Source organism: Sus scrofa, chromosome 6, assembly GCF_000003025.6.
Source record: "Sus scrofa isolate TJ Tabasco breed Duroc chromosome 6, Sscrofa11.1, whole genome shotgun sequence".
NCBI lineage: Eukaryota > Metazoa > Chordata > Mammalia > Artiodactyla > Suidae > Sus > Sus scrofa.
In genome coordinates, this window is record NC_010448.4 from 42,987,052 (window position 1) to 43,001,656 (window position 14,605).

The 14,605-nt window shown below is 62.6% G+C and overlaps 1 protein-coding gene across 4 annotated transcripts; it reads left to right on the top strand.

Moving 5' to 3' along the window:
• Nucleotides 1,395–14,373, top strand: LRP3 (LDL receptor related protein 3). Of its 4 annotated transcripts, none has more exons than XM_013994731.2 (7): nucleotides 1,395–1,702; nucleotides 3,642–3,689; nucleotides 9,807–9,981; nucleotides 11,309–11,523; nucleotides 12,002–13,118; nucleotides 13,378–13,510; nucleotides 13,699–14,368. In XM_013994731.2, exons 1-7 carry the CDS (start codon nucleotides 1,630–1,632, stop codon nucleotides 13,900–13,902), a joined length of 1,965 nt encoding a protein of 654 aa, XP_013850185.1. In that variant the 5' UTR covers nucleotides 1,395–1,629; the 3' UTR covers nucleotides 13,903–14,368. The 4 variants fall into 4 exon arrangements, with proteins under 4 accessions (XP_013850185.1, XP_005653323.1, XP_003127061.1 ...); XM_005653266.3 differs by having other exon boundaries at nucleotides 1,397–1,702; nucleotides 13,718–14,373; XM_003127013.4 differs by having other exon boundaries at nucleotides 1,397–1,702; nucleotides 9,843–9,981; nucleotides 13,718–14,373.

A 14,605-nucleotide genomic window follows, 5' to 3' on the forward strand; every position in this document is an offset into this window, starting at 1 on the left:
AGCGGGGCGAGGGATCAAATCCACGTCCTCATGGATACTAGTTGGGTTCGTTATCACTGAGCCGCAATAGGAACTCTTGTCCCAATTTAAAAAAATTCAAATCCACTTTGAAAAATGTATGGTTTCCAAACGAGACAGTTTGGAGGGTGGGGGGAATGTGCTGGGGTTGTGGGATGGAAATCCTATAAAATCGGATTGTGGTCATTGTACAACTATAAATGTAATCAATTCATTGAGTAATAAAAAAAATAAGTAAAAAATTAAAATCCAGACAGTCTGCACAGTGAAAATGAGTTGAGTTATTCTGTCTACAATGTTCACTCATGTAACATCCATTTCTCTCTACCTTCTCTCCTAAACAGGGAAACTCAAAGGGAGGGGGATTTGGAGAGGGGTCCTGAGCCTTAGCTCAGGGCAGGCCGGGGTGGCTGGTGGCTGGAGGGAGGGGACAGGCCATGCCAAGCCTCCACACCACGGAACCTGGGTGGGGGGGGGACCTCTGATTTCACATGGGTCTCAGGGAAGGAGATCTGGCCCTGCTTAACCTTAAGTGGCCTCTCCAACCATCCTGCTTCTACTGGGTCCAGAGCCCTGGTTGACCACTCTCCCCTACGGGGCCTCAAGCCTGGAAAACAGCCTCCTCTCCTCTTCCCAGGGCCTGTTGGGACGACTGGCTGGGCTCAGGGGTTCCTGGGAGGGGTGGGTTTCCAGAGGCCTCTTAGAGTGGTCACCCATGTCCCCTCGCAGGCCTCGCTCTGCGCAGGGCGATTTGTCTCAGGGACGTGGCAGGACTATCTGAGCTGTGGCAAAGGAGGGGGCATGTCGGAGGGGCAGGAACCTCACGTGGAAGCTGCGAATTGTCCTCAGATGCCCTCGGCAGCTCGGCAGCCCGTCAGCCCCGCGTAGCCCCTTTCTCTGCTCCCTTCTACCCAGCCTTCCTTCCCTCCCCTCCCAGCACCGCCGGCTGGGGTCGGACCAGGTCGCGGGTCGGGAGGAGGGCCGACCAGAGCGCCAGGCTCAAGGGCCAGAGGGCGCGCACCGGCCGGGGGCCGCCTGCGCGGAGCTGTCCAGCAGCCGAGGCGGGGCGCGCGCCCCCCGCCCGCCCCAGCCGCCTGCACCCGCCCTGCCAGCGCCACTGCGGCTCGGCGGGCGCGTCACGTGGCTGGCGCGGCGCGGCCTCCGGGCTCCGGCGGGCGAGGGGCCGGGCGGGAGGACCCGCAGACCCGCGGACGCTCCACCGGCGGCACCGGCCGGGAGGGCTAGGCGCAGGGCGGGGCGGCCGGGGGGCGCCGGGGCCGGGCGGGCTGCGCGCCGCGGGGCATGGGCGCGCCGGGGGCCCCCGGGCACAGGCCGGCCGCGGCGCGGCGCCCAGGGCGCGGGGGCAGCGGCGGGCGGGGGTCCTCCCTGGCGGCCGCCGCTGAGCCCCCGCGGGGCCCGTGACGCCGCGGCCGATGTGGCCCCGCGCGCGCTGCGGGCCTGCACCGCCGCTTCACAAAGACGCCGCCGGAGCCGCCGCCCGCACCCGGGCCGCAGCCGCCCCGGGAACCGGAGCCCGAACCCGAGCCCGAGCCGGAGCCAGAGCCGCAGGCGCGGGGCAGGAGGCGGCGCCCGCGGGCGGCCGGCCCCGGCATGGAGAAGCGGGCGGCCGCGGGGCCGGAGGGGGCGCCGGGCGCCCGGGCGCAGCTCGCTGTCGTCTGCCTGGGTGAGTGGGCCGCGCGGGCCCGGCGGGGTCCAGTCCTCCGCCTCGCAGCTCCAGGCCGCGCCCTGGCCAGCCCCTAGCCGGCCGCGCTCCTCCGATTGCAGCCAGAGCTCCTCGAGCGAGCGCTGCGAGAGCTCCCGCCGGAGGCCGCGGAGACGAGGGCCCCCAGCACCCCGGCCCGCTGGGGTCTTAGGCCTGAGAAGGCGACTCTGGCCGCGGAGCCTCAATTCCCACCCGGTTCGGACTAGCGCCCGGGAGTCGGGGTGAGCGCTGCTCAGGGCGGCCCGTTGTGCAGGCAACCAGGGTTGGCAGACAGTGGCTTTCCGCCTGGCATGCCCGCGCTTAGCCTGGCGGTGATGTGGGATCCGGGCCTCCGGAGCATCGGACAAAGGCGAGGCCGGCGGGGCTGAGGCCAGCTGCCCCCTGAACAAGGAACTGTTTCCTGCCCAGAATGGGGTGGGGGCGGGTGCTAGCCGGAGCCTGGATAGGGATGCCCGGCAGGAGGCAGCTGCCAGAATGACTCCTGTCTTCCCTTTGTGTCTTCTCAGACCCAGAAGGGCAGGCCTCATCAGCCTAGGGTGGTGTGTCTGGGGAGGGCCAAGGGACCCGTCCAGGCCTGGCACCCTTCCAGCCCTACCAGAGAGTTTTTCTATCTCCCTTTCCAGGGCCCTGTGTTGGGGAGAGGGGAAGGAAGGAGTTAAATCCTCAAGCCACATGGCTCCTTTATTTACCATGATGAAGGAGGGAGGCCATTATCCAAGCCTGGGGTCATTAGGGGACACCCTATGGTGTCATCAGTGAAGGCTCTGTACCCCCAATAGGTTTGCTGAAGCCACTGAAATGACAAAGTGAAAAAGAAGCCTGTTCGTTTTAGGCTGCATCCTCTTCTGCCCCCAAGAATCAGGCAGCTGGGGGAAGGCCCTTGCCTCAACTGCGTGTTGGGGGGGGGCTCTCAATAAAAGCCACAGCCCCCAGAGTGCCCACTCTTCAGTCTGTCAGTGGCCACGAGCTGCTGGGTGCTGGACTTCTCCAGGGAGCAGGCCAGGGAGCAGACTCTTTGCCCCCCACCCTCCCTCCCTGCTTAGATGGAGCATGGGCTTTGCCCAGCAGAGCCTGGGTGTCCTAGGGGGCAGCTGGCCTGGTTCCCTCACAAGATGGGGGCTCGCCCCTGCAGAGATGCTCTCTGCTTCCCTTGGCATCCTTGATGTTGGGGAAGGGGCCACCCTGAACTCTGGGAAGTTGGGCTTGCCCATATCCTTTGCCTGCTCCCATAACCCATGAAGCAGTAGGTAAAAGCCAAGAGCAAACCCCATAGTGGTGAGGACTTGGAGAGGTAGGTGGCAGGTCAGGTTTTGGCCTCTTTTCTCAAGGTCATTATGGCACGGGGAGGACCTTGAACCCTGCTAGCTGTGAGTGCCTGTGAAATGGGGGTAATCAGGACAGTTTCCCTCCCTCCCTGGCTGGCAAGGCCCCTCAGAGGGAAGAAGCCCTGCCAGGTGGTAGGAGCCCCCCTGACAAGCAGGGCCTCCCCCCAAGTGAGCAAGGGCCCCTCTCTCTCTGAAGGATGGTCTAGCCTCAAGGTTCCCAAGTCTTAGAGGAAACAGAAACACACCCCTCCCAAGTGAGCTAGATTTCCCAGGCATGGGGAGTGGCAGGAGCGGTTTGATGCAGCCAGGCCTGCACCCCGCTCTCTTCTGCTGTGGGGCTTCCCGTGAGTCCTGAGATCCCCTGGGGGTCTCACTTCTGCCCATCCCTGTAGGACTAGGGACGGAGCAGAAATCGCTGTGGTGGCCCTCTGGGCCTTACCCTGCAAGATGAAGAGAACCAGCCTCAAATTTGGTCCATGTGGTCCTGTGTCCCAGGAGCCTGGGCCCTAAGAGCCCGCCCCCTCTCCCCCTACCTCGTTCCCTGCTCCACTGAACCCTCTTTCTGTCTCCCACAGTGAACATTGTTCTCACAGGGCGGCTCAGCAGCGCTGTTCCTGCCTTAGGTGAGTAAGATGCTTCTCCCCTTCCTCCCCTCCTCCCTGCCCTCCTGCTTTGGTGCCCTCCAAGTACCAGTCTTCAGGAGTTCACTGCCCCTGAGTTCACTGGGCCTCTTTCTGCCTCAGTCTTTGGGCATCGTTTCTGCATCACAGAGGCGCTCTTTGGCATTGGACCAGCTGATACCTCTGTTTCCTCTTCTGTAAAATGGGTGCAATAACAAGTGCTCCCCCAAAGCCTGGTTATTAGGGTTAAGTGGGCGAATGATGTAAGGTGCTGAGCACAGTGTTGGCCCGGGGTGGCCACGCAATTGACAGACTGTGCTTCCTGGAGGCCGTGAGGCCATGAGAGCCATGAGATCCTGCCTGCTTTAACATTACACCTGTGGTGCAGTTTATAAAGGTCTAGCTGAGTGACAACATGGAGAGGTCAAAGCCACTGATGGAGGAGTCTGTCTTGGGAGGAGGGGACACACCATGCCACGTGGGGCCACAGGGGAAGTGCCGGATTTGATCAAGGCAGACGCAGGAGTGCCGAGAAGGCCTAGGCCAGAGCCTGGATTAGTGTTTCGGTGGGAAAGCCAAGGCAGGCAGGGGAAATGGCTTAGGATTGACTCGTTTGAATAATTTCGGAGGGCTCTGGGCTCTAGCAGTGGTCTCTGGATGCCTGGGACCTGACCCTGATGAAATACTCACTTGGGGTGTGAGTTAGAGAAGCAGGCCAGTGGGGGGACCAGTTTCAGGCAGACTGGTTTGCAGAAGAGATGTAAACACTTTTGCTGGTAGCTTGGCCCTGGGAGTACTTGCTGCCAAATAGATACACGGAGTGTTTAAGAAAACACAGAACTCCACCCCTGCCTCCTGCCGTCAGGGTGGGGCCATCTGTCCACCGGCTCTCTTTGTGCTTTGGTCCAGAGCTGAGCACAGCAGAGGAGCAGGAGGGCCGGCTGAAGCCATCGTGGGCATTTGCCTTTGGCTGAGGGGGCTTCCAGGGCTGGGCCAATGCCAAGGCCCAGGATCCTGTGGCCCTTGGTACTACCGAGAGAAGGGCCTTGGTAACTGGGGAGAATGTGCAGTAACCCAGCCTGGGGGCCGAGGATTTGTTTGCTGTCAGCTGAGCTGCATCGTGGGGCAGGAGGTACCTGAGATTTCTAGTTGTTTTTAATACCTGTGGCATATGGAAGTTCCCAGGCTAGGGGCTGAATCAGAGCTGCAGCTGCCGGCCTGTGCCATAGCCACAGCCATAGTCTGCGACCTACACAGCAGCTCAGGGCAATGCCGGATCCTTAACCCACTGAGCGAGCCCAGGGATCGAATCTGAGTCCTCATGGACTCAGTTCTTAACCACTGAGCCACAATGGGAACTCCCTGAGATTTCTAGTTCTGCCTCAGGACTGCAGCTCAGGCTGTGATCTCTGCTGGCCATGGGCCCCGGGAGGGGGAGGCTCAGGACCCACAGAGGCTGCTCTCAAGGGTCCGTCTCTCCTCTCAGTCTTGCTTCCTATTCTCCCTGCCCACCAGCTCCTGCTCTGGGCAGCCTGGCCTCCCGGTCGAAGCCTCGGGCCCAGGGCCCCACCCAGCTCAGCCCTGGCCTCACCTTGCCTGGTGTCCCGGCCCCCACAGTTGACTGTCCAGTCTGCCCATCCCAGTTTCCGACAGAAGACTGACCTCACCTGGGGCAGGGGTTTGTGGCCACAGTGGAGAGTGGGGCTGGGGGAAGGGGACCTGGGGGGTGGGTGTCAGATCTTACAAATGTGAGCTCCAGATCAGCCCTTCCACTGATGAGGTAGGTGGGTGTGCGGCTCCAAACATGTCTGCCCCAGGTTCAGAAAAGAGGTGCTCCAGGAACAAGGTTCTAGAGCCACGGCGAGAAAGCCCACCGGCCCATCCACAGGTTTGTAGCCAGCAGGATCCACGTGGGCTGTGCTTGGCGCCCCCTGGTGTCCTGAGCTGCACTTACAGCTGATGCGGCCCCAGGGGGTGGTCTGGGGGCTGTGGCTCTCCCTGAGCCCCCCTCTGACACCTCTAGCATTGCTAAGAGAGGCGGAGACCCGTCCCTCACCCCCTCCCAAAGTTCCATGACTGCAGTTTCAGGGTTTCTTTGCCACTCCTACTGTGAGGAGCCTGGATCATAAAGTTAATTAAATCATAAAGCAACTAATCCGACTGGTATCAAAGAAGATGTCGGTTTGATCCCTGGTCTTGCTCAGTGGGTTAAGGATCCGGCGTTGCCGTGAGCTGTGGTGTAGATCGCAGACGCGGCTCGAATCCCATGTGGCTGTGGCTGTGGTGTAGGCCAGCAGCTGCATATCCAATTCAACCCCTAGCCTGGGAACCTCCATATGCCACAGGGTGGCCAAAAAAAAAACTACCCAAAACACTCAAAAAAGAAAAATGGTCTTGCCTGCTTCTTCCCAGCCAGGCTGCCCCAGAGACCTCACAGTTGTTTGCCTCTCAGCCCCCGTCTTGACCCAGGATTGGGATTCTGGATTCTGGGCTCCACGAGGCAGCCACGGTGACTCCAGGGGAAGAGCCTGGGCAGGGCCTTCAGACTGTTCTCTGCTCACCCGGCTGCTTCACCCAAGTGCTGTGGTGGGGCTTCCGGCTCCCTTTTGTCAGTTCCACCAGCAGGTGGTCTGGGGGACCAATGGCCTCTGGACACTGGCTCTGCACATTCTGTGTCGCCCTTGCTTGAGCCCTCTCAGGAGTGTTTGGTGACTCGTTGGACCAGGAAAGCAGGACGCTGGTGTAAAAGTGGCCTGTCATCCCTTGTTCCCCTGAGCGGGCCACCTTGACCTGGGGGCCGAGGCTCTTCTGCTATGCCCCGGAGACCTCACAATTCTTTGCTGAGTGAACACGGGCCCCCTCCAGTTAAGCGCAGGCAGACCTCTCTGACCGCCCCTAACGCCCCCCCCGCCAAGATCCTCCATCCTGTATCAGTGCCTCCGGGCTCCCCTCACTGCCCGCCCATCATCACACATCCATCACTACCCCCGCCTCCCACGGGGCCTCCTTCACTCACCCCTTCTGTCCACCCAGAAGCTGCTGCTTCCCCAGATGTCCCAGCCACTCTCTGAGACGATCGGCACCTACTGACTCCATTTCACTGCTGGACAAGCTGAGGCCTAGGGCGCAATAGTGTGTCTGGCAGTGTGGACCCCAGAAGTGGATTCATGGAGCCCTTTCCCCTGCCCAGGCCTGGGTCCTAGAGTGGTAGTGGAATGGGGTGAGGCCTGCCATCCGGGAAGGGCTGGGGCCGCTTGTCTGTGCTGGTGCCAGCCGGCGTCCAGGCTGGGGCCCCGCCCTGAGCTCCCAGCTCCCTGCAGCGACCTAGGCCTCCCTCCTGCTCCACGGTCACTGCAGGGTCCAGGCTGATGGCTGCAGAAACCGTGCAGCCTGCTTTGGAGATGAGCAAACAGTGACCAAGAGACATTGCTCCCCACCGCCCCATGGGAGTTTCTGGGGCAGGCATGGGGACCCTTGGGTGAGGCTTTGTGTGTGGGGGGGCATGTTGTCAGGGAAGTTGATGAGAGGCCGAGCTGGGCTGGCAGCTTCCAGTTATCTGCTTCTCTCTCAGCTGGTATCTGGAGAGATGGGTTTCCCCACTGATGGAAGAGGGGCCAGATCTAGGTCCCTGCAGGCCTGGCTCTCTCTGGCCATCATGGGAGAGAAAACTGACTTCTGAGAATGTTCCATCCCACAGGGAAAGCCTCGGGGGTACATATTGCTTTGCCCCAGGCCCTGTCCTGTGGGATAAAGGGACAGGGGACAGAGGGTTGGCTTCCATCCTGGCCAATGGAGTCTCACTCCGGGTTTGCTCTAGAGACCAGATGTAAGGGGAAGATGTGCCCTCAGCCCTGCCTGTGTCCCTCCTGCCCAGCACCCTCTACCTAGGAGAAGCCTCCCCCCCCTTCTTTTTTGTCTTTTTAGGGCCGAACCTGTAGCATATGGAAGTTCCCAGGCTAGGGGTCGAACCGGAGCTGCAACTGCTGACCTACGCCACAGCTGCAGCAACGCCGGATCCTTAACCCACTGGGCAAGGCCAGGGATCATACCTGCATCCTCATGGTTACTAGTCGGATTCGTTACCGCTGAGCTACTGTGGGAAGTCCAGGGAGAAGCCTCTTCTGAGTGTCATGACCTCACATCTCTCTGTGAGGCCCACACAGCAGCCTTTCCCATCCGAGGGAACTCGTTGCTCGGACCCTGGCTGCCCCTCCATCTGTCTAGTCCTTACCCTCCTGGGCTGCAGGAAATCGGAGGGCCAGGGAGGCGGGCCTCCAAGGCCACGGTGAGTGCCAGGTGGAGAGCCCTGGCTGGTACTTTGCTGACCCAGGATGATTGAAACTCTGATGGCGACCTGAGCGGGGGTCAGCCTTGCTTTAGGGTCAGAGTGGCTGTTTCTCTGATGCTCCTGGGAGCCACGGCTGGGGGTTAGTTCCCCGTTAGTCACCTTTTGATCACCTGGACCGCCATGGGCACAGTCCTAAGAGGTTGGGAGGCTGCTGGAGGGTTGTCACTCTCCTTTGTGTAGCTGAACCATCTGGGGTTCCAAAGAGCCTTGCAGAGAGACCCCTGCTTCCATGGAAAGGGCCAGAGAAGGTGAAGCGGTTATATCTCTGTGCCCAGGACAAGCATCATCATTTGTCGCCCCAGCCTCAGTTTCTCCATCTGTGTAATGGGCCCCAGCTGTGGCCCAGGCTCTTGTGAAGATTGGTTGAAGTAGGGTGAACTGGGAAAAGGGCTGTAAGGCGTGGGGGCATGCCAAGCTCAGGGCCTTGCCTAGTCCCGGGGAAGGCCAGGGCACATCAGGGCAGCGTGTGCTGCCTTCAGGCTGCATGGACTCGGCTGGGAAGCAGAGGGCACTTTCTTTTTTTTGTCTTTTTTGCCATTTCTAGGGCTGCTCCCGCGGCATATGGAGGTTTCCAGGCTAGGGGTCTAATCGGAGGTGTAGCCTCCAGCCTACACCAAAGCCACAGAAACGTGGAATACAAGCCACGTCTGCTACCTACACCACAGCTCACGGCAACGCTGGATCATTAACCCACTGAGCAAGGCCAGGGATCGAACCTGCAACCTCATGGTTCTTAGTAGGATTCCTTAACCACTGAGCCATGACGGGAACTCCAGAGGGCACGTGTAATGACATGTGTGGATTGAGGCCTGCGGGGCTGGGCATGGTGGCACCGCTCATCTGTGCTGGCCGGCGTGATGCTCTGTGCTCGTGCCAGACACTTCATCGCTGCATCCACTCAAAGCTGGCAGTGAGAGGCTGCACCTGCTAGAGGCCCAGATGGGTCCTGACTTTGCCACTTACCAACTGTGTGGCCACGGACAGCTCACCTGTCCTCTCTGAGCCTTGGATTCCCATCTGGTTATGGCAGTCGCCCCTGGTGGCTTCCCACTTAAGCTTCGGATAAAACCTAAATGCCACACAAAGTGTAATCAGACTCGGCCTGTGTTTCCAGCCATGTAGGGACCCCAGCCCTTCCCTTCGGGCCTGATTTATGTCTTCACTGCCCCAGGGGATCTGCATGAAGCCTGTCGGCTCCTTCCCCAGGCTGGGGCTCTGCTGAGCCAGGCTCTGGCCTGTCTTATGAGCATGCCTGGCACTTGTGCCTGGCACTCGTGCTTGCCACATGGTGGGTCCTCAGTAAATAAGTGTTGGGTGAGCAAAGCCTCTTCCCTGTGGGGCTGAGGCCTGTATTTGGCCAGCCCCCCGGGTGGCGGGAGGGAACAGGCAGGGAACCAGAGTGGGGTTGCCTGTGCTGGGCCAGCAGGCCTTGGGTGCAGAATTATCCACTGAGCTGAGGCCCTGAGGCCAGGAGGCCGCACCTACAAGGTGCCAAGGGGAGTGGGTGAGCTTGCTCCCAGCCCTGCTGGGGCTAGGGGTAAGACCTAGGCTCCGGGGCACAGGTTGGGCTGCCCCAAGTCCATGGGGGTCCTCCTCCCCAACCCCCCATACACATCACTTCCCTGAGGTCTCGAGTTGTGGCCTTGCCCTTGGCCCTGACCACCTAGGCTGGCCTTGATCCCACCCTAGGGAAGGGCCTGTGCTCAAGCCACGGTGTATGTGTGGGGGGGTTGGGCTCAAGTGCCCACTCTCACTCTGCCTCGCCCCCAAAGGTGAGGCCAGCACTTCTCAGCCTCCTCTCCTGACAGCCGCCTGCAGTGGGAAGCTGGAGCAGCACACAGAGCGCCGCGGCGTCATCTACAGCCCAGCCTGGCCCCTCAACTACCCTCCAGGCACCAACTGCAGCTGGTACATCCAGGGCGACCGTGGGGACATGATCACCATCAGGTATGGGGGCCCCGAGAGTGTCAGAGGGAAGCGACGAGGGCCTGCACGCACTGAATGTGTGTGAGCACGCACGTGTGCTTGTGTAAGTACCAGAGCTCCATCTGAGCAGGTGTAAAGGACACTGTGAGTGTGCCCACGTGAGCACGTGTCTGGGTAGGTGTGGCGGGCACATGTGAGCAGACGTGTATGTGTGCAAGCCCATGTGTTGGGCCTACGTGTGAACATGTGAGTTGAATGCGTGTGGGTGCATGTGAGCTGGTGAGTGCGGGCCTCTGGCTGGTGCCTAGACCTGACCTTGTCCTGCCCCGAGCCTCTCTCATGGGCTTACAGGGCTGTTTGTCCCCTCAAGCTTGCCAGGGAGGGGAGCTCTGGGACCGGTGGGCATGGTCCAGCTGTCTGCGAGGTGGCAGAAGTGTCCTGCCTGCCCTGCAGTGTTTCTCTGGGGGCCCCGGGGCCATCTGGGCAGGAGAGGGACCCAGGCAGGGGTCAGGAGCTCGAGCCGCAGGGCTGTGCAGAGGGAAATGGGGTGAGGGGATCAGGTGGTGGGCTGAGGCTGGACCTCAGGACGGGGCTGGCCGTCGGGGACTTGGCTGAGCAGTCACTCTCCTAAGTGCCAATGCCCAGGGGCCCTCGGCCTCTCTGTAGCTCCAGAGGACAGGGATGTGATGGGCACCCTTGCGTCTGTGCCTGTTTCCCTGTGGCCACTGGGAGTCTCTTCAAATCTCCACCCTTCCTGGCTCCTTCTAGAGGGTTCCACGGCCCTGCTCATCCCCCAGCCTGGTCCAGGGGACCAGAGCCAGAGTTTCTCCCCAGGTGACACGTTGTGGCCCAGCCCCGGGCTAGGCCAGCTCCGTGCACATGGACTCCCTTGTGATAGGCCTGGGCGCTTGCTCCAGGTCTGTTCTAGCAGAACCAGCATGGCGGGGATCTGGACTCTTGGCCCTCGCCCTTCCTGGGAGAGTGTCTGGGGAGAGGATGGCCTGTGAGGGGGCTTCCGACTCCCCTTCCACTTTGGCTGTGGGATTAGGGCCCTGTGTGGGGGCTGACAAAGGGTTGAAAGGAGGAGGGGAGGCCTTTGCAGAGCTGCACCGGGCTGAAGTTCCCAGGGTGTCCACGCTCATCTCATTTTCCATGGAGCTGCCCTCCATGGCGGTGATGCCAGCGGCAGGGAACGGAGGAGGGGAGCGGGGGCCGGGGGAGGTGGCCATTCTTTCCGGGAGCTCAGGCTTGGCCGTTGCTGCTGGTCCTGGATCCACATCTGGGGTCCTAACCCTAACCTTAACCCTAACCCTAATCCACATCTGGGGTCCTCCCTGTCCCCCGGCAGCTTCCGCAACTTTGACGTGGAGGAGTCCCATCAGTGCTCCCTGGACTGGCTCATGCTGGGCCCCGCGGCCCCGCCCCGCCAGGAGGCCTTCCGGCTCTGTGGCTCTGCCATCCCGCCCGCCTTCATCTCGGCCCGGGACCATGTCTGGATCTTCTTCCACTCGGACGCCTCCAGCTCCGGCCAGGCCCAGGGCTTCCGCCTCTCGTACATCCGAGGTGATGCCAGCTGATGCCAGCGGCTGGGCAGGCGGGGCACCTTAGTGCACGCTCATGGGCTTCTGGGGGGCCAGGGCGGCACCCTCCGTCGGCCCACCCCCTACAGGGTCTCCCCCAGTGGACAGGTCAGTTGGGCCCAGGGTGACAGGGATACGTCATGGGGCTGCCTCAGGGTGCCTTGGAGCCCCTGGGGGTCACTAACTCCACTTTATAGACTTGGCCAGAGTAGGAGGTTCCCTCCTTACCCCCGGCTCAGGTCAGAAATTGAGCCCAACCTGGCATCAAGGGGACTCTGCCCCTCAGGTGGCCATGGAAAGTTGGGGGCCCTTCTCCTGGGGTCCTACCTCTCCCTGGGCCCTGTAGAGGCCCTGCAGGGATGGATGGGGGGGATCACTCGCCCGCTGCTGGACCCAGGCCCCACTCTGGAGGGTGCCTCTGCACTCCCCTGACTGTCTCCACCGTGCACTTCACCCCCCAGGGAAGCTGGGCCAGGCATCATGCCAGGCTGACGAGTTCCGCTGTGACAACGGCAAGTGCCTGCCGGGCCCGTGGCAATGCAACACCGTGGATGAGTGTGGCGATGGCTCCGACGAGGGCAACTGCTCGGCACCTGCCTCCGAGCCACCGGGCAGCCTGTGCCCTGGGGGCACCTTCCCCTGCAGCGGGGCACGCTCCACGCGCTGCCTGCCTGCTGAGAGGCGCTGCGATGGCACACAGGACTGCGGCGATGGCTCTGATGAGGCCGGCTGTCCTGACCTGGCCTGTGGTCGGCGGCTGGGCAGCTTCTACGGCTCCTTCGCCTCCCCAGACCTGTTCGGTGCAGCCCGCGGGCCCTCGGATCTGCACTGCACGTGGCTGGTGGACACACAGGACCCGAGGCGTGTGCTGCTGCAGCTGGAGCTGCGGTTGGGTTACGATGACTACGTGCAGGTGTATGAGGGCCTGGGTGAGCGCGGGGACCGCCTGTTGCAGACACTCTCCTACCGCAGCAACCACCGACCCGTGAGCCTTGAGGCTGCCCAGGGCCGCCTCACCGTGGCCTATCATGCCCGCGCCCGCAGCGCTGGCCACGGCTTCAATGCCACCTACCAGGTGAAGGGCTATTGCCTCCCCTGGGAGCAGCCATGCGGGAGCAGCAGAGAGGGGGACGCAGGGGACGCAGGCGAGCAGGGCTGCTTCTCGGAGCCGCAGCGCTGCGATGGCTGGTGGCACTGCGCCAGTGGCCGGGACGAGCAGGGTTGCCCCGCCTGCCCGCCTGACCAGTACCCCTGCGAGGGTGGCAGCGGCCTGTGCTACACACCCGCCGACCGCTGCAACAACCAGAAGAGCTGCCCCGATGGCGCTGACGAGAAGAACTGCTTCTCCTGCCAGCCGGGCACCTTCCACTGTGGCACCAACCTGTGCATCTTCGAGACGTGGCGCTGCGATGGCCAGGAGGACTGTCAGGATGGCAGCGATGAGCATGGCTGCCTGGCGGCCGTGCCCCGCAAAGTCATCACCGCCGCGCTCATCGGCAGCCTGGTCTGTGGCCTGCTGCTCGTCATTGCCCTGGGCTGCGCCTTCAAGCTCTATTCCCTGCGCACGCAGGAGTACAGGTGGGTGGCGGGGTCCCACTGCTGCCTGTGTCTGGGTGCGGCCAGAGCCCCCCTTTCTTCCTGACTCTGGATACCTGGACAGAGGCCCTGGGCTCACTCTTCCTGCAGCTGGGGGTTCCCCTAAACGGGCTCGGGCCGTCCATGCGGGGCTTCTCGGGATGTCTGGAGGGAGGAGGTCCAGCTGCAGTGCCGCCGGGGGAGGCAGGAAGTGCCAGGGTGCGGCAGCCGAGCCACGCCACCCTTCTGCCCTTGCTCTCAGGGCCTTTGAGACCCAGATGACCCGCCTGGAGGCTGAGTTTGTGCGGCGGGAGGCACCCCCATCCTACGGTCAGCTCATCGCGCAGGGCCTCATTCCACCAGTTGAGGACTTTCCCGTCTACAGCGCATCCCAGGTGAGCCAGAGGGCGTGAGACCCCCACCCACCAGACCTCGGGGAACACCTGAGACAGGGAAGCCGAAGGGCGGGGTCAGACAGGGTGCAGCCAGGCTGGTCCAGGGGTCCAGGGAGGTGGGAGATGGGGACAAGGTCTCTTGGGGGTTTCCGGTCCCTTGGGGGTCGTGCTGACCTCTGCCCCCTCAGCTGCCGCCCCACCCTCCAGGCCTCGGTGCTACAGAACCTTCGCACGGCCATGCGGAGACAGATGCGCCGGCACGCCTCCCGCCGCGGGCCCTCCCGCCGTCGCCTCGGCCGCCTCTGGAACCGGCTCTTTCACCGGCCTCGGGCGCCCCGCGGACAGATCCCGTTGCTGACGGCCGCACGCACCTCTCAGACGGTGCTGGGTGATGGGCTCCTCCAGCCTGCACCAGGGGCTGCCTTGGACCCCCCGGCGCCCCTTACGGACACAGGCAGCCCAGGGGCAGCCGGGGAGGGGCCCCCCAGTGCCCCCATCCACGCCCCAGAGGTGGGACCTTCGGTGCCGCCTCCCTTGGGCCTGCGGGACCCGGAGTGCAGGCCAGTGGACAAGGACAGAAAGGCCAGCAGGGACCCTTTGCTGGACAATTCAGCCCCCGTGGACATGCCTCGGGAGCCCTGCTCGGCCCAGGACCCTCATCCTCCCGCCTCCACTGCCAGCAGCACCCTGGGCCCCCACCCACCCGAGCCACTGGGTGTCTGCCGGAGCCCCCCGCCACCCTGCTCCCCAACGTTGGAGGCCAGTGATGACGAGGCCCTGCTGGTCTGCTGACCCGCTGGACACGCTGGTGACCGCCACAGCCCCGCTTTGTAACCAGGGAATACACAGTCGTTTCTACCCTGCCTCCGTGTCTTTCTTTCTTACAGGGAGGCCCACCCAGAAGCCCAGCTGGCTTCCTGCGTCAGCACCCCCACTCCCCTGTGGGTGTGGTGGGCGCTGGGGGGGGGGCAGTGGGGGTGACGAGCCCCTCTCTGGGGCCCCAGTGGATGCAGACACAGTGGGGGGCTCACATCTACCTCCCCTGATTCCATTCTGGGGCTTATTTTCCTGAGAAACTGGAGGACCAGGGCAGGG